The 22,681-nt window shown below is 41.1% G+C and overlaps 1 protein-coding gene across 2 annotated transcripts in view; it reads right to left on the reverse strand.

The window, feature by feature from the left end:
- Positions 1-22,681, reverse strand: part of LOC128657069 (zinc finger protein OZF-like) — a 58,519-nt gene that overhangs the window by 11,559 nt on the left and 24,279 nt on the right. For both annotated transcript variants that reach the window (XM_053711297.1, XM_053711298.1), the window contains exons 3-6: positions 22,608-22,673; positions 21,647-21,751; positions 19,997-20,110; positions 17,804-17,911 (exon numbers count right to left, since the gene is read on the reverse strand). In XM_053711297.1, coding sequence (XP_053567272.1) covers positions 17,804-17,911; positions 19,997-20,110; positions 21,647-21,751; positions 22,608-22,673 — 393 coding nt within the window. The remainder of the gene's footprint in view (positions 1-17,803; positions 17,912-19,996; positions 20,111-21,646; positions 21,752-22,607; positions 22,674-22,681) is intronic.

A 22,681-nucleotide genomic window follows, 5' to 3' on the forward strand; every position in this document is an offset into this window, starting at 1 on the left:
CATAATTTCCTTACATCAATAAGTTCTATGTTTATATGTACTGTATTATATCACATTATTTATTCTGATCAATTTGACATGAAACACAGTATGCCTTTAGCATTATACTATATTAAAGCAATTGAATACTGTTAATTATTTTTAAATTAATGGCATTTATACATCTGTTATATTTGTGTTCACACAAATATAGCATGTTTCACATTTCTATGCATTTCTTCCTGGATACATGAATCCTGTCTGAGTAGATCTGAAACAAAAATAAGTGTCATTAATTATTTCTTTCCAGGTCCACAAATATCTATTCATATTCTTAAAACACAGAGGTTGAGATATTTTATGCTTTCAAAATACACATATATATATATATATATATACATATATATATATATATACATATATATATATATATATATATATATATATATATATATATATATATATATATATATATATATATATATATATATATATATACATACACACACACACACACACACACACATTCACTTCTATGCAGTATCTTGTATTTATCTTCTTTTTTTTTTTTAGCTCCATCTGGAAAATAGGAAAGCATGTTATATATCATCCAAACATGGGATTATCATAATTGCTATTCAATCTATACAGATTTCAATCTATCTCCCAGATATATATTCAATATAGTCTGGGGCATTATTTGATATGTTTATCTGCAAAATTATCAATGTAGTTATTATTTCTTTTTCAAAATGTATTTATCTTTATTTATGCTGTCTTTTAGCAATGGTTCCCAAGAGTATAATTTAAAGCATGTGTTTTCACTGTGTGTTATCCTCCCCAGATGCAATATCTAAATTTTGTATATTTCAGTGTTAGCATTGCACAGCAGGGGCCATTTAACAGGCAGCCATGATTTCCTTAATATGCCTGTATTTTCAGCTCTTTCCCCCAGACACTTCGTCTTCATACACTGCGTGGGGCAGAGAGTGTTATGCAATGTTGCATACTAAATGGGGAAGAGCTGAACATGAGTTTGCACTTCCAATTAAGAGCAAATGTTGCCTTTCAAATAACTTTACATGCTCAGTGGGGGAGAGTTTAAACATGATTGAAGTTAGTTTGTCTGAAAGAAATGAATAATTTTCTACTGACCAGTCGGATTTGAATAAATATATATGTTTATTAACCTTAAAATATATGATTAAAATATATATATTTATTAACCTTACATATACCTTGACAAAATGGATCAAAGATTGGTGGGGTGAAAGATCAAATGAGGAACTACTAAATACCCCTTTCAATAAATGTTAAATCATTAGTAATGAATAACTAGATATATGTAATTATATCATCATAGACAAACATATCTATAACACAAATGTATGAACAGGGGGGTGCTGACTGATGAAAGATACTGGAAGGAAAAGGAGAATTATCAGTAACTCAGCACTCAAAGTAGTTAATCTAGGCAACATATGTTACATGTCACAAAGTGGGGAGAATGCCACAAGGTGGACAAGGTACAGAGATAAAACTTAACTTTTACTAAACTCAATAAAAAATATATTAGCAAATGTGTGTAATGGTGTATTAAAACTTAGATTAAGAACTGAAATAAAGAGAATGTGTCTGTAGCCACCACTCAGTAATACCATTCCTAAATTAAGTGAACATACACAGCCCCACAGCCCAGCTCAGACCACTACAAAGGGGTTCACGGATTGCAGGATAAGCTATCTAAGAAAAGGGGATTGACCCCGTCACAAATTACACTGCTCTATGCAATACTGGAACCCGGGTCAGTGCTGTTCTGAGACACTGTGAATAAAATTAGTCAATGTACAATCCAATAGAGGACATAGCCTCCAAAATTTCTATTGGCAAACAAAGTAAAGATATATGATCAAAGTGGCTACAGGACACACAAAACACGCCTGTCTGAATGGAACCTGATAAACTTGGCCGAGGCAAACTGAGGCCAGGCCAGAACAGCATTGAAGATCACTCTCAGTTCCAGGATGTTTATAGAAAGAACAGACTCTGAGTCCAAGTCCCTGAGCCATTAGAGAGCCCCAGACAGCTCCCCACCCTAAAAGGCAGGCATCTGTTGTCACAATCACTCAAGACGGTCTGCGAAAGCAGGTTCCCTGGGAAAGATGATCCAGAGACAACCACCATTGAAGAGAATCTCTTGTTTCCTGCTCCAGGATTATCTGAGGAGACAAGTCTGCATAATCCCCGTTCCATCGCCTGAGCATGCTTAGCTGCAGAGGTCTGAGATGGAACCGAGCAAACGGGATGATATCCATTGCCGCCACCATCAGCCCGATAACCTCCATGCACTAAGCCTCTGACAGCCGAAGAGAGGACTGAAGGGCTAGACAAGTATCGATAATCTTTGATTTCCTGACTTCTGTCAGAAAGATCTTCATGGATAGGGAATCTATTATGGTTCCCAAGAAAATTATCCTTGTACTTGGAGTCAAGGAACTTTTTCCCAAATTTATCTTCCACCCGTGAGTTCTTAGGAAGGTAACACCAGGTCGGTATGGGATCTTGCTTGTTGAAAAGATGGCGCCTGAACTAGAATATCGTCCAGATAAGGTGCCATCCCAATGCCTTGTGGTCGGAGAACCACCAGGAGAGACCCCAGAATCTTTGTAAATATTCTTGGAGCCGTGGCCAGACCGAAAGGCAGAGCCACGAACTGGAAGTGCTTGTCCTGGGAGGCAAACCTTAGGAACTTGTGATGATCACTGTGAATGGGAACATGTAGATGCGCGTCCTTTAAATCCACTGTTGTCATAAATTGACCCTCTTGGATCAATGGGATAATGGAAAGTATAGTTTCCATCTTGAAGGATGGAACTCTGAGAAATTTGTCTAGACTCTTGAGATCTAAAATTGGTCTGAAGGTTCCCTCCTTTTTGGGGACCACAAACAGGTTGGAATAAAAACCCTGACCTTGCTTCTGTACTGGGACGGGAACAATCCCTCCCATGATAGAAAGGTCTTTTAAACAATGTAAGAACACCTCTTTCTTTATCTGGTCTGCAGATAATCTTGAAAGTCGAAACCTGCCTCTGGGAGGAAAACTCTTGAACTCCAATTTGTATCCCTGGGACACTATCTCTATTGCCCAGGGATCCTGAACGTCCCGAACCCAGGTTTGAACAAAGAAGGATAGTCTGCCCCCTACCAGATCTGGACCCGGATCGGGGGCATGCCCTTCATGCAGTCTGGGAATCAGCAGCAGGCTTCTTGGACTGTTTGTCCTTGTTCCAAGACTAGTTGGGTCTCCATGCAGGCTTGGATTGTTGCTGCTTATAGGAGGAAAAGGAAGCATTTCCTTTGAAATTTTGAAAGGAACGAAAATTATTCTGTCATCCATTTAGCTTGTTTCTCTTATCCTGAGGGAGTAGATGACCCTTGCCTCCCGATATATCAGAAATAATTTCCGTCAAGTCAGGGCCAAACAAGGTCTTTCGCTAGAAGCTTAGACTTAGATGACACATCCGCAGACCAAGGTTTTAACCATAGGACTCTGCGGGCTAGGACACAGAAACCTGAACTTTTAGCTGCCAGTTTGATGATTTGAAGAGAAGCGACTGTAATGAAGGAATTAGCTAGTCTTCAGAGCTTTTATCCTGCCTTGGATCTCCTCCAAGCAAGTTTCGGTCCTGAGAGACTCAGATAGAGCATCAAACCAGTATGCTGCTGCACCCGTGACGGTAGCAATGCACGCAGCAGGTTGCAATAGCAGACCCTGGTGAACATAAATCTTTTTAAGTAGACCCTCTAACTTCTTATCAATAGGATCTTTAAAAGAACAACTGTCCTCTATGGGAATAGTACTTCTCTTGGCTAAGGTGGAAACAGGCCCTTCCACTTTAGGAACGGTCTGCCAAGCCTCCTTGAAGGCATTAGCTATGGGAAACATCTTCTTAAAGATAGGTGAGGGAGAAAAGGGAATACCTGGTCTCTCCCATTCTTTAGTAACGATCTCTGAAGCTCGATTTGTAACAGGAAATACGTCTGAGTAAGAAGGAGTTTCGAAATATTTGTCCAGTTTACTAGACTTTAAAGGGGCCACCACTACTGTGAAATCATAGTCCTCTAATGTAACTAAAACTTCCCTGAGCAACAGGCGGAGGTGTTCTAGCTTAAACCTAAAGGTTACAACCTCCGAGTCCGTCAGAGCCAATGAACTTGCTGAATCTGAAATTTCACATTCAGATTGAATTGCATTACCCTCCTCTTCCGGTTGGGAGGGAACTTCCATGGCATCCGCAACCTCACTTACTGATTGTCTGGCTTTTCTCTTACGTTTGCCTTGCAGCATAGGAAAAGCAAACAATGCTTCAGAAATTGTAGAGGACATAAGAGAAGCTATGTCTTTCAAGGTAACTGCAGGCGCCAAAGTAGGAGTACAGGACACTGCTTGAGCGGGGCGTTAGAGTTTGGGACGCTTGGGGAGAAAGCTGCGGCACACCTTCCACCTCGTCGGTAGACTTTTGGGAAGCATCTGCCTTTGAAAAGATTTGTTCAGGAAAAATTATTTCTCTACAATCTATAGCGCTCTAAATGCATGAGGGACAGAAAGGGATTGGTGGTTCCACATTAGCATCCAAACACATAGAGCAAGTAAAATTTTGCAAGGCTCCTGTGTCCATATTTAGTCACAAAAATGTAAATATGCAATGAAAATTTTAATTTTTACACAAAAAATTTTTTATCAAAAAAAGTTACTGTTTCTTTAAATTTTAAAGTGTAACTTTTTTTACTGCGTGCAAGAAAAAGTACAAAACAACGTTCTCAAACAGCTATAGACTAAAAATAAAGACACCCCCACACCTCAGGAGCTCTGCTGAGGTGTCTACCTGACAAGAACCGGATCCTTCACTCCCTGTAGGGCAGCGATCCTGATTCGATGGGGAAACCATTCAGCAGCACTTCCAGTCTAAAAACGCTTGTAAAATCTAAGCCAACATGCGCTTTTAGGCAGAGCAATATCATGCGTGTAACTCTGTCTGAACCGTCTCTAGATAGAGGCGCATTATGAAAGGCGCGCAATCTAGACGATCCGCCCATTGTGGGCGTGGCTAAGCGCAACAACACACTCCTGGCCGTTATAGCTATGGTAAATAACGCAATATTAATAAAAACCACCATAATTATGCTTTCTCCCAGTCCCAGTAATATGCTATCTGGTCCCCTCAGACCCTGAGAGTTTATATGTCCCAAGCGATTATGCGTTATATTGTGCAACCATAAGCCTTATGTGAAATGTAATGAAGTGTAATAAAAGTGTGCTCCTTTTCCTCTAAGTGTCCCAGGAAAAATAAACAAGCACTTACCTCATATGTCTGCCTGACAGCAAAGGCAGTTCAGAAGCTTGAGGAGTCCTATCTCCCACACGGACCTCTGAAAAAAACTGAATTTATATTTACCTGATAAATTCCTTTCTCCTACGGTGTGTCCGGTCCACGGCTTCATCCTTACTTGTGGGATATGCTCTTCCCCTACAGGAAGTGGCAAAGAGAACACACAGCAGAGCTGTCCATATAGCTCCCCTTAGGCTCCGCCCCCCCAGTCATTCGACCGACAGTTAGGAGAAAAAGGAGAACCATAGGGTGCAGTGGTGACTGTAGTTTGGAAAAAACATAATTTATGTAAGAACTTACCTGATAAATTCATTTCTTTCATATTAACAAGAGTCCATGAGCTAGTGACGTATGGGATATACATTCCTACCAGGAGGGGCAAAGTTTCCCAAACCTTAAAATGCCTATAAATACACCCCTCACCACACCCACAAATCAGTTTAACGAATAGCCAAGAAGTGGGGTGATAAGAAAAAAAGTGCGAAGCATATAAAATAAGGAATTGGAATAATTGTGCTTTATACAAAAAAATCATAACCACCCCAAAAAAGGGTGGGCCTCATGGACTCTTGTTAATATGAAAGAAATGAATTTATCAGGTAAGTTCTTACATAAATTATGTTTTCTTTCATGTAATTAACAAGAGTCCATGAGCTAGTGACGTATGGGATAATGACTACCCAAGATGTGGATCTTTCCACACAAGAGTCACTAGAGAGGGAGGGATAAAATAAAGACAGCCAATTCCTGCTGAAAATAATCCACACCCAAAATAAAGTTTAACAAAAAACATAAGCAGAAGATTCAAACTGAAACCGCTGCCTGAAGAACTTTTCTACCAAAAACTGCTTCAGAAGAAGAAAATACATCAAAATGGTAGAATTTAGTAAAAGTATGCAAAGAGGACCAAGTTGCTGCTTTGCAGATCTGGTCAACCGAAGCTTCATTCCTAAACGCCCAGGAAGTAGATACTGACCTAGTAGAATGAGCTGTAATTCTCTGAGGCGGAATTTTACCCGACTCAACATAGGCAAGATGAATTAAAGATTTCAACCAAGATGCCAAAGAAATGGCAGAAGCTTTCTGGCCTTTCCTAGAACCGGAAAAGATAACAAATAGACTAGAAGTCTTACAGAAAGATTTCGTAGCTTCAACATAATATTTCAAAGCTCTAACAACATCCAAAGAATGCAACGATTTCTCCTTAGAATTCTTAGGATTAGGACATAATGAAGGAACCACAATTTCTCTACTAATGTTGTTGGAATTCACAACTTTAGGTAAAAATTCAAAAGAAGTTCGCAACACCGCCTTATCCTGATGAAGAATCAGAAAAGGAGACTCATAAGAAAGAGCAGATAATTCAGAAACTCTTCTGGCAGAAGAGATGGCCAAAAGGAACAAAACTTTCCAAGAAAGTAATTAATATCCAATGAATGCATAGGTTCAAATGGAGGAGCTTGAAGAGCCCCCAGAACCAAATTCAAACTCCAAGGAGGAGAAATTGACTTAATGACAGGCTTTATACAAACCAAAGCTTGTACAAAACAATGAATATCAGGAAGAATAGCAATCTTTCTGTGAAAAAGAACAGAAAGAGCAGAGATTTGACCTTTCAAGGAACTTGCGGACAAACCCTTATCTAAACCATCCTGAAGAAATTGTAATATTCTCGGTATTCTAAAAGAATGCCAAGAAAAATGATGAGAAAGACACCAAGAAATATAAGTCTTCCAGACTCTATAATATATCTCTCTGGATACAGATGTACGAGCCTGTAACATAGTATTAATCACAGAGTCAGAGAAACCTCTTTGACCAAGAATCAAGCGTTCAATCTCCATACCTTTAAATTTAAGGATTTCAGATCCTGATGGAAAAAAGGACCTTGAGACAAAAGGTCTGGTCTTAACGGAAGAGTCCACGGTTGGCAAGAGGCCATCCGGACAAGATCCGCATACCAAAACCTGTGAGGCCATGCCGGAGCTACCAGCAGAACAAACGAGCATTCCTTCAGAATCTTGGAGATTACTCTTGGAAGAAGAACTAGAGGCGGAAAGATATAGGCAGGATGATACTTCCAAGGAAGTGAAAATGCATCCACTGCCTCCGCCTGAGGATCCCGGGATCTGGACAGATACCTGGGAAGTTTCTTGTTTAGATGAGAAGCCATCAGAACTATTTCTGGAAGTTCCCACATTTGAACAATCTGAAGAAATACCTCTGGGTGAAGAGACCATTCGCCCGGATGCAACGTTTGGCGACTGAGATAATCCGCTTTCCAATTGTCCATACCTGGGATATAAACCGCAGAGATTAGACAGGAGCTGGATTCCGCCCAAACCAAAATTCGAGATACTTCTTTCATAGCCAGAGGACTGTGAGTCCCTCCTTGATGATTGATGTATGCCACAGTTGTGACAATGTCTTATCTGAAAAACAATGAACAACTCTCTCTTCAGAAGAGGCCAAGACTGAAGAGCTCTGAAAATTGCACGGGGTTCCAAAATATTGATCGGAAATCTCACCTCCTGAGATTCCCAAACCCCTTGTGCCGTCAGATACCCCCACACAGCTCCCCAACCTGTAAGACTCGTATCTGTTGAGATTATAATCCAGGTCGGAAGAACAAAGAAGCCCCCTGAACTAAACGATGGTGATCTGACCACCATGTCAGAGAGTGTCGTAAAATCGGTTTAAAGATATTAATTGAGATATCTTTGAGTAATCCCTGCACCATTGGTTCAGCATACAGAGCTGAAGAGGTCGCATGTGAAAACGAGCAAAGGAGATCGCATCTGATGCGGCAGTCCTAAGATCCAACATTTCCATGCATAAGGCTACCAAAGGGAATGATTGTGACTGAAGGTTTTGACAAGCTGATATCAATGTTAAACTTCTCTTGTCTGACAAGGACAGAGTCATAGACACTGAATTTATCTAGAAACCTAAAAAGGTTACCCTTGTCTGAGGAATCAATAAACTGATTGGTAAATTGATCCTCCAACCATGAACTTGAACAACACAAGTCGATTCGTATGAGATTCTTTGAAAATGAGAAGACTGAGCAAGTACCAAGATATCGTCCAAATAAGGAAATACCAAAACCCTATTCTCTGATTACAGAAAGAAGGGCACCGAGAACCTTTGAAAAAAATTCTTGGAACTGAGGCTAGGCCAAATAGTAGAGCCACAAAACTGGTAATGCTTGTCTAAAAAGAGAATCTCAGACACTAAAAATGATCTGGATGAATCGGAATATGCAGATACACATCCTGTAAATCTATTGTAGACATATAATGCCCTTGCTAAACAAAAGGCAGGATAGTCCTACAGTAACCATCTTGAATGTTGGTATCCTAACATAACGATTCAATAATGATAGATCCAGAACTGGTCTGAAGGAATTGACCTTCTTTGGTACAATGAAGAGATAAAATAAAACCCCAGCCCCTGTTCCAGAACTGGAACTGGCATAAATACTCCAGCCAACTCTAGATCTGAAACACATTTCAGAAATACTGAGCCTTGCTGTGTCAATTGGGACACGGGAAAGAAAAGAATCTCTTAGCAGGAGGCCTTAACTTGAAGCCAATTCTGTACCTTTCTGAAACAATGTTTCTGAAACCAGAGATTAAGAACGGAATTGATCCAAATTTCTTTGAAGAAAACGTAATCTGCCCCATACCAGCTGAGCTGGAATAAGGGCCGCACCTTCATAGGTACTTAGGAGCTGGCTATAGGATTCTATAAGGCTTGGATATATTCCAAACTGGAAATAGTTTCCAAACTGATACCGCTCCTGAGGATGAAGGATCAGGCTTTTGTTCCTTGTTGTGAGGAAAGGAACGAAATGATTATTTACCCTGGAAAGAAAGGGAAAGCAAAGTTGACTTAGAAGACATGTCAGCATTCCAAGTTTAATCCATAAAGCTTTTCTAGCTAAAATAGCTAGAGACATATACCTGACATCAACTCTAATGATATCAAAAGATGGTATCACCAATAAAATTATTAGCATGTTATAGAATAATAATAATGCTATAAAATTATGATCTGTTACTTGTTGCGCTAAAGCTTCTAACCAAAAAAGTTGAAGCTGCAGCAACATCCGCTAAAAATATAGCAGGTCTAAGAAGATTACCTGAACATAAGTAAGCTTTTCTTAGAAAGGATTCAATTTTCCTATCTAAAGGATCCTTAAATGAAGTACTATCTGCCATAGGAATAGTAGTACATTAGCAGGAGTAGAGACAGCCCCATAACCTTAGGGATTTTTGTCCCAACAAACTCTAATCTGTCAGATGGCACAGGATATAATTTGCTTAAACGTCTAGAAGGAGTAAATAAATTACCCAAATTATTCCATTCCCTGGAAATTACTTCAGAAATAGCATCAGGGAGATAAAACACTTCTGGAATAACTACAGGAGATTTAAAAACCTTATTTAAACGTTTACATTTAGTATCAAGAGGACCAGAATCCTCTATTTCTAATGCAAATAACACTTCTTTAAGTAAAGAACGAATAAATTCCATCTTGAACAAATACAAAGATTTATCAGCATCAACCTCTGAGACAGAAACCTCTGAACCAGAAGAACCATTATCAGTATCAGAATGATGATGTTCATTTAAAAATTCATCTGAAAAAAAGAGAAGTTTTAAAAAGACTTTTATGTATACTAGAAGGAGAAATAACAGACATAGCCTTCTTAATGGATTTAAAAAATAAAATCTCTTATGTTATCAGGAACACTCTGAAAATTAGATGTTGACGGACAGCAACAGGAAATGTAACAGTACTAAAGGAAATTTTATCTGCATTAATAAGTTTGACATGACATGCAATACAAATAACAGCTGGAGAAACAGATACCAAAAGTTTATAGCAGACTTAGCTTGGTAGCTCCAGCACTGTGCAGTGATTTTCCTGTAGTAACTTCTGACTCAGTTGCAACGTGGAACATCTTGCAATATGTAAAAGAAAAAAAAAAAAAAAAAAAAAAAAAAAAACAACATATAAAGCAAAATTGATCAAATTCCTTAAATGACAGTTTCAGGAATGGGAAAAAAATGCCAGTGAACAAGCTTCTAGCAACCAGAAGCAATAAATAATGAGACTTAAATAATGTGGAGACAAAAATGACGCCCATATTTTTTAGCGCCAAAAAAAGACGCCCACATTATTTGGCGCCTAAATGCTTTTGGCGCCAAAAATGACGCCACATCCAGAACGCCGACATTTTTGACGCAAAATAACGTCAAAAAATGACGCAACTTCCGGCGACACGTATGACGCCGGAAACGGAAAAGAATTTTTGCGCCAAAAAAGTCCGCGCCAAGAATGACGCAATAAAATGAAGCATTTTCAGCCCCCGCGAGCCTAACAGCCCACAGGGAAAAAAGTCAAATTTTTGAGGTAAGAAAAAATATGATAATTCAATGCATAATCCCAAATATGAAACTGACTGTCTGGAAATAAGGAAAGTTGAACATTCTGAGTCAAGGCAAATAAATGTTTGAATACATATATTTAGAACTTTATAAATAAAGTGCCCAACCATAGCTTAGAGTGTCACAGAAAATAAGACTTACTTACCCCAGGACACTCATCTACATGTTTGTAGAAAGCCAAACCAGTACTGAAACGAGAATCAGTAGAGGAAATGGTAAATATAAGAGTATATCGTCGATCTGAAAAGGGAGGTAAGAGATGAATCTCTACGACCGATAACAGAGAACCTTATGAAATAGACCCCGTAGAAGGAGATCACTGCATTCAATAGGCAATACTCTCTTCACATCCCTCTGACATTCACTGCACGCTGAGAGGAAAACCGGGCTCCAACTTGCTGCGGAGCGCATATCAACGTAGAATCTAGCACAAACTTACTTCACCACCTCCCTTGGAGGCAAAGTTTGTAAAACTGATTTGTGGGTGTGGTGAGGGGTGTATTTATAGGCATTTTAAGGTTTGGGAAACTTTGCCCCTCCTGGTAGGAATGTATATCCCATACGTCACTAGCTCATGGACTCTTGTTAATTACATGAAAGAAATAAATTTAAACCTGACTAAATGCCAGGGTGGGCCGTGGACCGGACACACCGTAGGAGAAAGGAATTTATCAGGTAAATATAAATTCTGTTTTCTCCTACATTGGTGTGTCCGGTCCACGGCTTCATCCTTACTTGTGGGAACCAATACCAAAGCTTTAGGACACGGATGAAGGGAGGGAACAAGTCAGGTAACCTAAACGGAAGGCACCACTGCTTGTAAAACCTTTCTCCCAAAAATAGCCTCCGAAGAAGCAAAAGTATCGAATTTGTAAAATTTGGTGAATGTATGCAGTGAAGACCAAGTCGCTGCCTTACAAATCTGTTCAACAGAAGCCTCATTCTTGAAAGCCCATGTGGAAGCCACAGCCCTGGTGGAATGAGCTGTAATTCGTTCAGGAGGCTGCTGTCCAGCAGTCTCATAAGCCAATCTGATGATGCTCTTTAGCCAGAAGGAAAGAGAGGTAGCAGTCGCTTTTTGACCTCTCCTCTTACCAGAATAGACAACAAACAAGGATGATGTTTGTCTGAAATCTTCAGTTGCTTGTAAATAGAACTTTAAAGCACGAACCACATCAAGATTGTGTAACAGTCGTTCCTTCTTAGAAGCTGGATTAGGACACCGAGAAGGAACAATAATTTCCTGGTTAATATTCTTATTAGAAACAACTTTTGGAAGAAAACCAGGTTTGGTACGCAAAACAACCTTATCTGCATGGAACACCAGATAAGTTGAATTACACTGCAAAGCAGACAATTCAGACACTCTTCTAGCAGAAGAAATAGCAACCAAAAACAAAACTTTCCAAGATAGTAACTTAATATCTATGGAATGTAGAGGTTCAAACGGAACCCCCTGAAGAACTGAAAGAACTAAATTTAGGCTCCATGTAGGGGCCACAGGTCTGTAGACAGGCTTGATTCTGACTAAAGCCTGTACAAACGCCTGAACATCTGGCACGGCTGCCAAACGCTTGTGTAACAAAACAGACAGGGCAGATATCTGTCCTTTTAAAGAACTAGCTGATAGACCTTTCTCCAATCCTTCTTGGAGAAAGGATAGTATCCTTGGAATCTTAATCTTACTCCATGAGTAATCCTTGGACTCACACCAGCAAAGAAAATTCCGCCATATCTTATGGTAAATCTTCCTGGTGACAGGCTTTCTAGCCTGGATCAGAGTATCTATGACTGATTCCGAAAACCCACGCTTCGCTAGAATCAAGCGTTCAATCTCCAAGCAGTCAGTTGCAGAGAAACTAGGTTTGGATGTTCGAATGGACCTTGAGTTAGAAGGTCCTGCCTCAAAGGTAGCTTCCATGGTGGAACCGATGACATATTCACCAGGTCTGCATACCAAGTCCTGCGTGGCCACGCAGGAGCTATCAGAATTACCGAAGCCTTCTCCTGTTTGATCCTGGCTACTAGCCGGGGGAGAAGGGGAAACGGTGGAAAGACATAAGCTAGATTGAACGACCAAGGAGCCACTAAGGCATCTACTAATGTCGCTTTGGGATCCCTGGACCTTGACCCGTAACGTGGAACTTTGGAGTTCTGACGTGACGCCATCAGATCCAGATCTGGAATGCCCCATAGTTGAGTTAACTGGGCAAAAACCTCTGGGTGAAGTTCCCACTCCCCCGGATGGAAAGTCTGACGACTCAGATAATACGCTTCCCAGTTGTCCACACCTGGGATGTCAATTGCTGATAGATGGCAGGAGTGATCCTCCGCCCATTTTATGATCTTGGATACCTCCCTCATCGCCAGGGAACTCCTTGTTCCCCCCTGATGATTGATGTACGCTACAGTCGTCATGTTGTCCGACTGAAATCTGATGAATTTGGCCTCCGCTAGTTGAGGCCACGCCTGGAGCGCATTGAATATCGCTCTCAATTCCAAAATGTTTATCGGAAGAAGAGATTCTTCCCGAGACCATAGACCCTGAGCTTTCAGGGACTCCCAGACCGCACCCCAGCCCAAGAGGCTGGCGTCGGTCGTGACAATGATCCACTTCGGTCTGCGGAAGCTCGTTCCCTGAGACAGGTGATCCTGAGCCAACCACCAGAGGAGAGAGTCTCTGGTTATCTGGTCCATTTGTATTTGGGGAGACAAATCTGCATAATCCCCATTCCATTGTTTGAGCATGCACATTTGCAATGGTCTTAAATGAATTCGAGCAAAAGGAACCACGTCCATTGCCGCAACCATTAGTCCTATTACCTCCATGCACTGAGCTATGGAGGGTTCTGGAATGGAGTGAAGAACTCGGCAGGTGTTCAAAAGCTTTAACTTCCTGACCTCCGTCAGAAAAATTTTCATTTCTACCGAGTCTATTATTGTACCCAGAAAGGGAACCCTTGTGAACGGGGACAGAGAACTCTTTTCTATGGTCACCTTCCACCCGTGAGACCTTAGAAAGGCTAGAACAATGTCCGTATGAGCCTTTGCCTTGTGAAAGGATGACCCTAGAATTAAAATGTCGTCTAGATAAGGTGCTACTGCAATGCCCCTTGGCCTTAGTACCGCTAGAAGGGACCCTAGCACCTTTGTGAAAATTCTGGGAGCAGTGGCCAATCCGAAGGGAAGAGCCACAAACTGGTAATGCTTGTCCAGAAAGGCGAACCTTAGAAACTGATGGTGATTTTTGTGGATATGAATATGCAGGTACGCATCCTTTAAGTCCACGGTAGTCATATATTGACCCTTCTGGATCATTGGTAGAATTGTCCGAATGGTTTCCATTTTGAATGATGGAACTCTGAGGAACTTGTTTAGGATTTTTAAATCCAGAATTGGCCTGAAAGTTCCTTCCTTTTTGGGAACTACAAACAGGTTTGAGTAAAAACCCCTCCCTTGTTCTGGTATCGGAACTGGGTGTATCACTCCCATCTTTAAAAAGGTCTTCTACGCAATGTAAGAATGCCTGTCTCTTTATCTGGTCTAAAGATAAGCGAGACATGTGGAACCTTCCCTTTGGGGGAGAGTCTTTGAATTCTAGAAGGTACCCCTGAGAGACAATTTCTAGTGCCCAGGGGTCCGGAACATCTCTTGCCCAAGCCTGAGCAAAGAGAGAAAGTCTGCCCCCTACTAGATCCGGTCCCGGATCGGGGGCTAATCTTTCATGCTGTCTTGGTAGCAGCAGCAGGCTTCTTGGCCTGTTTACCTTTGTTCCAGCCTTGCAATGGTTTCCATGCTGGTTTGGGCTGGGATGCGTTACCCTCCTGCTTAGTGGCTGAAGAGGTAGCAGCTGGTCCGTTCCTGAAATTGCCAAAGGAACGAAAATTAGACTTGTTTTTAGCCTTGAAAGGCCTGTCTTGTGGGAGGGCATGGCCCTTTCCCCCAGTGATATCCGAAATAATTTCTTTCAACTCTGGCCCGAATAGGGTCTTACCCTTGAAAGGAATGTTAAGCAATTTTGTTTTGGACGACACATCCGCCGACCAAGATTTTAGCCAAAGCGCTCTGCGCGCCATGATTGCAAAACTTGAATTTTTCGCCGCCAATTTAGCTAACTGAAAAGCGGCATCTGTAATGAAGGCATTAGCCAACTTCAGAGCGTGAATTCTGTCCATGACTTCATCATAAGAAGTCTCCTTCTGGAGCGAGTTTTCTAATTCCTCAAACCAAAAAGACGCTGCCGTGGTTACAGGAATAATGCAAGAAATTGGTTGAAGAAGAAAACCTTGTTGAACAAAAATTTTCTTAAGCAAACCTTCTAATTTTTTATCCATAGGATCTTTGAAAGCGCAACTATCTTCTATTGGTATAGTTGTGCGTTTAGCTAGTGTTGAAACTGCTCCCTCTACCTTAGGGACCGTCTGCCACGCGTCCTTTCTGGGGTCAACAATGGGGAACATTTTCTTAAATATAGGGGGGGGGGGGGGGAACAAAAGGTACACCTGGTCTCTCCCATTCCCTAGTCACTATATCCGCCACCCTCTTGGGTATCGGAAACGCATCAGTGTGTACTAGGACCTCTAAGAATTTGTCCATTTTACACAGTTTTTCTGGAACCACCAAAGGTTCACAATCATCAAGTGTAGCTAGGACCTCCTTAAGTAGGGCGCGGAGGTGTTCTAGCTTAAATTTAAATGCTATGGTATCAGGCTCTGCCTGCTGAGAAACTTTTCCTGTGTCAGAAATTTCTCCTTCAGACAGGCCCTCCCTCACCGCCAAATCAGATTGATGTGAGGGCACTACAGATAAATTATCCTCTGCGTCTGCTTGCTCATTCTCTGTATTTAAAACTGAGCAATCACGCTTCCTAGTTATGGCTGGCAGTTTAGATAAAAATGCTGAAAGAGAGTTATCCATTACTGTTGCTAACTGTTGCATGGTAATCATCATTGGTGCGCTAGATGAACTGGGCAACGCTGGCGCGGGCATAGCTGATATTGACACAGAAGGAGAGGATAGCGAGCTATCTCCACTACCTTCAGCTAAAGAATCATCTTGGGCTATATCTTTAAGTGTGATTGAATGGTCCTTAAGCTGCTTGGACGCTATGGCACACTTCACACATAAATTTAATGGGGGAACCACCTTGGACTTTGAACATACAGAACATAGGCTATCTGAAGTATCAGACATGTTTGACAAACCTTAACAGAACTTCAATGCAATAAAAATTATTTTTTACAAAAACGTTACTGTCTCTTTAAATAATAAAAATGCACACCTTATTATTGAAACATCAAAAAACCATTAAATACACATCCGATTTTAATGAAATTTTCACCACAGTGTCTTAATGCTTTGAAAAGATTGCACACAAATTTTCAGACCAATTAACCCCTCAGTGCCCAAACCGGAGCTAATAACAGTTATTAACCGGTTAACTCAGTACAGTCCCCTGCCACAGCTTCCACTGTAGCCTTAGAGATAAATTTGGTAGCAAATAAACCTGTCTGGAGTCCTTTTCTGAGCCTCTGGACTCCCCACGAGAGACTACATGAACTGCCTAGTCAAAAAATGCTGCGCAATTGAGGCGCGAAAATGAGGCTTCCTTCCTCTTCATTTCAGAGTGGAGGGGCCTTTCTGACTAGAATAGGTGTCTAACCAAGTGCCAGGCACAAATTAAACCCCAAAAGTGTTTTAAGTTTGTAAAAAACACCTTATTTATAGCCAAAAATGTGCTAAAAAGCAATCGATTAAGCCCACAATTAGTGTCAACCAGCATAGAGCCCTTAATATAAGCCATCTATTTATACTGTAAGGAAAATAGCTTACCTATCCCAGAGGGATTTTCTGACAGTCTTCTAGCATTACATGGTCTTGTTAGAAAAATGACTGATCATACCCGAAGCAGATAAGCCTGCAAACTGTTCCCCCCAACTGATGTTCTCTGGTTTCAACAGTGCTGCGTGGGAACAGCAATGGATTTTAGTTACTGGTACTAAAATCATATTCCTCTTAGCAGAAATCTTCATCACTTTCTGCTGCAGAGTAAATAGTTCAAGCCAGCACTATTTTAAAATAACAAACTCTTGATAGAAGAAATAAAAACTACAACTAAACACCACATACTCTTCACCACCTCCGTGGAGGTGCTATGAGTTAGAGCGGCAAAGAGAATGACTGGGGGGGCGGAGCCTAAGGGGAGCTATATGGACAGCTCTGCTGTGTGTTCTCTTTGCCACTTCCTGTAGGGGAAGAGAATATCCCACAAGTAAGGATGAAGCCGTGGACCGGACACACCAATGTAGGAGAAAATGAAATTCCTGATTAAATATGCCTCAGGTTTTCAGGGTTAGGGCAGCAAACAAATATTGGAGGCGCAGTGAGAATTATGTCCCACCAGTTCCCATTGCTTTAAAGCCACCAAGGCTCTACTGAAGAGACTGATATGGACTACGGCTACACCCTAGGACAAAGCAGCACAATCTTGCACTACTTTAAAAATAATAAACTCTTGATTAAAGAATCTATACTAACACCTCACTTTACCTCTTCCTATCACTAACGTAGGCAAAGAGAATGACGGGAGTGGGAGGGAAGGGAGGAGCTATTTAACAGCTCTGCTGTGGTGCCCTTTGCCTCCTCCTGCTGATCAGGAGGTGAATATCACATTAGTAATTAAGATGATCCGTGGACTCATCCTGTCTTAAAAAAGAAATTCCCAATAGTATTAGATGATCCGTGGACTCACCGTGTCATTAGAAAGAAATAATTAATTATTTTTCTTTAATAATTTAGACTTGGATTTCAGTCCTACATAAATTATATCACAATCACCTACAGGGGCATTTTCAGCTGTGTGTTTTACTGAAGAGATGATGGCTCTAAAAATGTCTTCCTTTTCTGTAATGAAAACCTCCGTGCTTAGTTGGGCAGATGATCTGTACCTCTCAGACACATCACTCACGTGCACTCACCTGTACTGATATTGTCACTGATTTCCTGCTCCACAGCTTCCTGCTGACTCTTTACACACAGATCATTTGTTTGTTCAGCATTAAGTGTGACTTTAGTCTTAACATCACCTGCATAGATCATATAAATATAGTCACATTTTAGCTTTTTAGCACTGCGCAAGAAAGTTGTAATATTAGACACGTCACACACATACACTAACCTGTACTGATAGATCATATAAATATGGTCACAGTTTAGCACTGCACAACGAAGTTGTAATATTACAATGCCCCACATATACACTCACCTGAGCCCTGCGTCCCTTAGGCACATCACACACGTACACTCACCTGCACTCTGCGTCCCTTAGGCACATCACACACGTACACTCACCTGCACTCTGCGTCCCTTAGGCACATCACATACGTACACTCACCTGTGCCCTGCGTCCCTTAGACACATCACACACGTACACTCACCTGTGCCCTGCGTCCCTTAGGCACATCACACACGTACACTCACCTGTGCACTGTATCAATGAGACGCAAGTGGAGCAAAACCGTTAACGTTACCCTTAGTGTGACCTTGCGCACAATTATCAGAGACATGAAATTTAGATAGATACAGAAAGAATACAATTTTAAACAACTTTCCCATTTACTTTTATTATCTAATTTGTTTTTTTCTCTTGGTATCCTTTAATACCAAGAGAATGAAGAAAATTAAATAATATAAGTAAATTGTAAAGTTTTTAAAATTGTATTCTCTCTGTATCTGAGATCTTCATGTCTCTGATGATTATTGTGCGCAAGGTCACACTAAGGGTAACGTTAACAGTTCTGCTCCTCATTCTATCTCTGCATCATGAAAGAAAAATTAAGGGTTTCATGTCCCTTTAACGAGGCTGACATTTATTTAGCGCACCCTATACTTTAAATGGATAGCGCAGGATTTGTTACTAACGCTCATATTACATTGGCGACATAAGTGTTACACTCGAGCACATTACAAAATAGCACTGGAAACTTAGTGCTTTTAGAGACCTGAAGTAAAATACAAAAAAAAACAAAAAAAAAACTTTCATGATTAAGATAGAGAGAGTAATTTTATACAAGCTTACAATGTACTTCTGTTACCAAGATAATGAAGCAAATGTTATCTTTTGTTGAAGGAGAAGCAAAGCACTACTGGGTGCTAGCTGTACACATCTGCTGAGCAAATGACAAGAGGCATTTGTGTGCAGACATCAGCTAGCTAGTAGGGCATTGCTGCCCCCTGAGCCTATCTAGGTATGCTATTGAACAAAGGGTAAATGTGTAAAAAAGAAAAACAGGCAAAGCGCTTAGGAGAAAGCAAATCCTGCTAACCTCAGTTTAACCCCTCCAATTAGCTTTGAGCGCTACCTCTAGGTTATAAATTGAACAAAGGATACCAAGAAAATACAGAAAATTAGATATTAGAAGTAAATTGGAAAGTTGTTTAAAACTGTATCCTCTATCTGAAGCACAAAAGTTTAATTTTGACTTTACTGTCCCATTAACGCCTGAATATATGCGCAATAAAACAAACGTATGGTATATTAGAGTAAACTATTTCACTCATAGTTATACATATGTAACACAAAAACAAGGTTTATCATTGAAATAAATGTTCTAATAGTGATTTAAAGGGATATGGTCTATGATCTGGTGCACAAAGGTGAATATGTATGTGTTTTATTTATATGTGTACAAATATACAGAAGTCTATGCAGAAAGGGACTCAGCGAGGTCACAATAAACGACCTCCAGATGTTAGTGCGCCTGAGACGTTGGCTCTTCCGATAATATTTTACGTTCAACTTGTAATATGAGTAAAAGAATAGGAGCACCACATTTAACTTGAGCTGAGTTAGCACTCAGTAGAACTTATATTTTTGTGCTTCATTTGTAATCTAGCCCTTAGTTATTCATACATGAGCTGCTCACTGACTTGTGTCTGCTGTGTAACCATCTGAGAAAATATAACTTATTTACATGAGACAAAATGTCACCATCAGAATATTCCCTTTACTTAACCTCTTAATGACAGACGTACCCTGTACATCTGTGGTCGTTTTGGGTTTAACTAGCGCAACTTCGCTGGCAAAGCTGTGCTAGGACTGCATGTGGAAGCAAGACCTGCGCTATATCTAGCAGATGTTTAAGGGTAGTGTTTTAATTAGTGCAAATCACCTGTAGCCGGATTGATAGGAACTTCATCCTCCTCAGTCTTCACGTGATCACACACATACGGTTCTCCTCTGTACTCAACTACTGAGCCATCTGAAGGCATCACATCCATACGACCTGTACAATAAGAATACACATGCATATGTGCAAGTTGTTAGTAGTACTCATTCATGGGATGTATCAATTCTCTCTCATTGTATATAACGAAAAATCATGTGAGAACACAAAAAATTACTATGTGCACACAAGAGAATTATTTAGTAGACTATCACAATTACTATGCACACTCACCTATAACTCACATACAATATACGTGCACACTCACCTGTAACTCACATACCTCACACACAATATATGTGCTCACTCACCTGTAACTCCCATACCTCACACACAATATATGTGCACACTCACCTGTAACTCACATACCTCACACAATATATGTGCACACTCACCTGTAACTCACATACCTCACACAATATATGTGCACTCACCTGTAACTCAAATACCTCACACAATATATGTGCACACTCACCTGTAACTCACGTACCTCACACACAATATATGTGCACACTCACCTGTAACTCAAATACCTCACACAATATATGTGCACACTCACCTGTAACTCAAATACCTCACACAATATATGTGCACACTCACCTGTAACTCGCGTACCTCACACACAGTATATGTGCTCACTCACCTGTAACTCACGTACCTCACACACAATATATGTGCTCACTCACCTGTAACTCACATACCTCACACACAATATATGTGCTCACTCACCTGTAACACATACCTCACACACAATATATGTGCTCACTCACCTGTAACTCACATACCTCACACACAATATATGTGCTCACTCACCTGTAACTCACATACCTCACACACAATATATGTGCTCACTCACATATCTCACACACAATATATGTGCTCACTCACCTGTAACTCACATACCTCACACACAATATATGTGCTCACTCACCTGTAACTCACATACCTCACACACAATATATGTGCTCACTCACATATCTCACACACAATATATGTGCTCACTCACCTGTAACTCACATACCTCACACACAATATATGTGCTCACTCACCTGTAACTCACATACCTCACACACAATATATGTGCTCACTCACCTGTAACTCACATACCTCACACACAATATATGTGCTCACTCACCTGTAACTCACATACCTCACACACAATATATGTGCTCACTCACCTGTAACTCACATACCTAACACACAATATATGTGCTCACTCACCTGTAACTCACATACCTCACACACAATATATGTGCTCACTCACCTGTAACCCACAACATACATGCACAACCACCTTGTGTACACTCACCTGTAACACACACACAATCCATGCTATCTTCATCCCTCAGACACATGCACACTCACCTGTAAACATGTGTCCCGGAGACACAATACACATGCACACTCACATGTAACCTGTATCCCTGACACACAACACACATGCACACTCATCCGTAACACATTCACCTGTAGCCCATGCCCCACAGACACAACATACGTACACACTTACCTGTGACCTGCATCCCTCAGACTTAACACACCTGCACACTCACCTGTATCCTGTGTCCCTCAGGTACACCACAAGTGCACACTCACCTGAGCTGATGCTGTCATTGGTTTCCTCATCTGGTGCTTCCAGCTGATGCCTCACACACAGATCTTCTGTTATCTCAACTTTCACTATATCAGCGTTATATTCATCTGTACAAATAAAGCAGATTCAGTTTTTATATCACATAATCTAGTTTTGTTTATAACTTTACCACATATCGTTTTTTTATTTCCCTAACATACAATAGCACCAAATTCGCACACAGTCTCCTTTTCCCTCTCATCCTTTTTTTTACTGTGATCCTCTATATTCCAGTATAAACTACAACATGAACTAAACAAGGGTTAAACTCATTGTGTTATCTGCGCTTATAAAGCAGACAGTAAACTACAAGGGAGAGCAGTAAGTAACTGTGTGCACAGCCCCGACAGACTCTCACGTATTACTACTCACTGACAGGGAGGGAGAGCAGTAAGTAACTGTGTGCACAGCCCCGGCAGACTCTCACGTATTACTACTCACCGGCAGGGAGGGAGAGCAGTAAGCAACTGTGTGCACAGCCCCGGCAGACTCTCACGTATTACTACTCACCGGCAGGGAGGGAGAGCAGTAAGTAACTGTGTGCACAGCCCAGGCAGACTCTCACGTATTACTACTCACCGGCAGGGAGGGAGAGCAGTAAGTAACTGTGTGCACAGCCCCGGCAGACTCTCACGTATTACTACTCACCGGCAGGGAGGGAGAGCAGTAAGTAACTGTGTGCACAGCCCCGGCAGACTCTCACGTATTACTACTCACCGGCAGGGAGGGAGAGCAGTAAGTAACTGTGTGCACAGCCCCGGCAGACTCTCACGTATTACTACTCACCGGCAGGGAGGGAGAGCAGTAAGTAACTGTGTGCACAGCCCCGGCAGACACTCACGTATTACTACTCACCGGCAAGGAGGGAGAGCAGTAAGTAACTGTGTGCACAGCCCCGGCAGACTCTCACGTATTACTACTCACCGGCATCTGTCTCATCCTCTTCCTTCACATTTAATAGCCCAGTGCCCGGGTTTTCCTCTAGACGCCCTGTAATT

Source organism: Bombina bombina, chromosome 4 (genome assembly GCF_027579735.1).
Source record: "Bombina bombina isolate aBomBom1 chromosome 4, aBomBom1.pri, whole genome shotgun sequence".
NCBI lineage: Eukaryota > Metazoa > Chordata > Amphibia > Anura > Bombinatoridae > Bombina > Bombina bombina.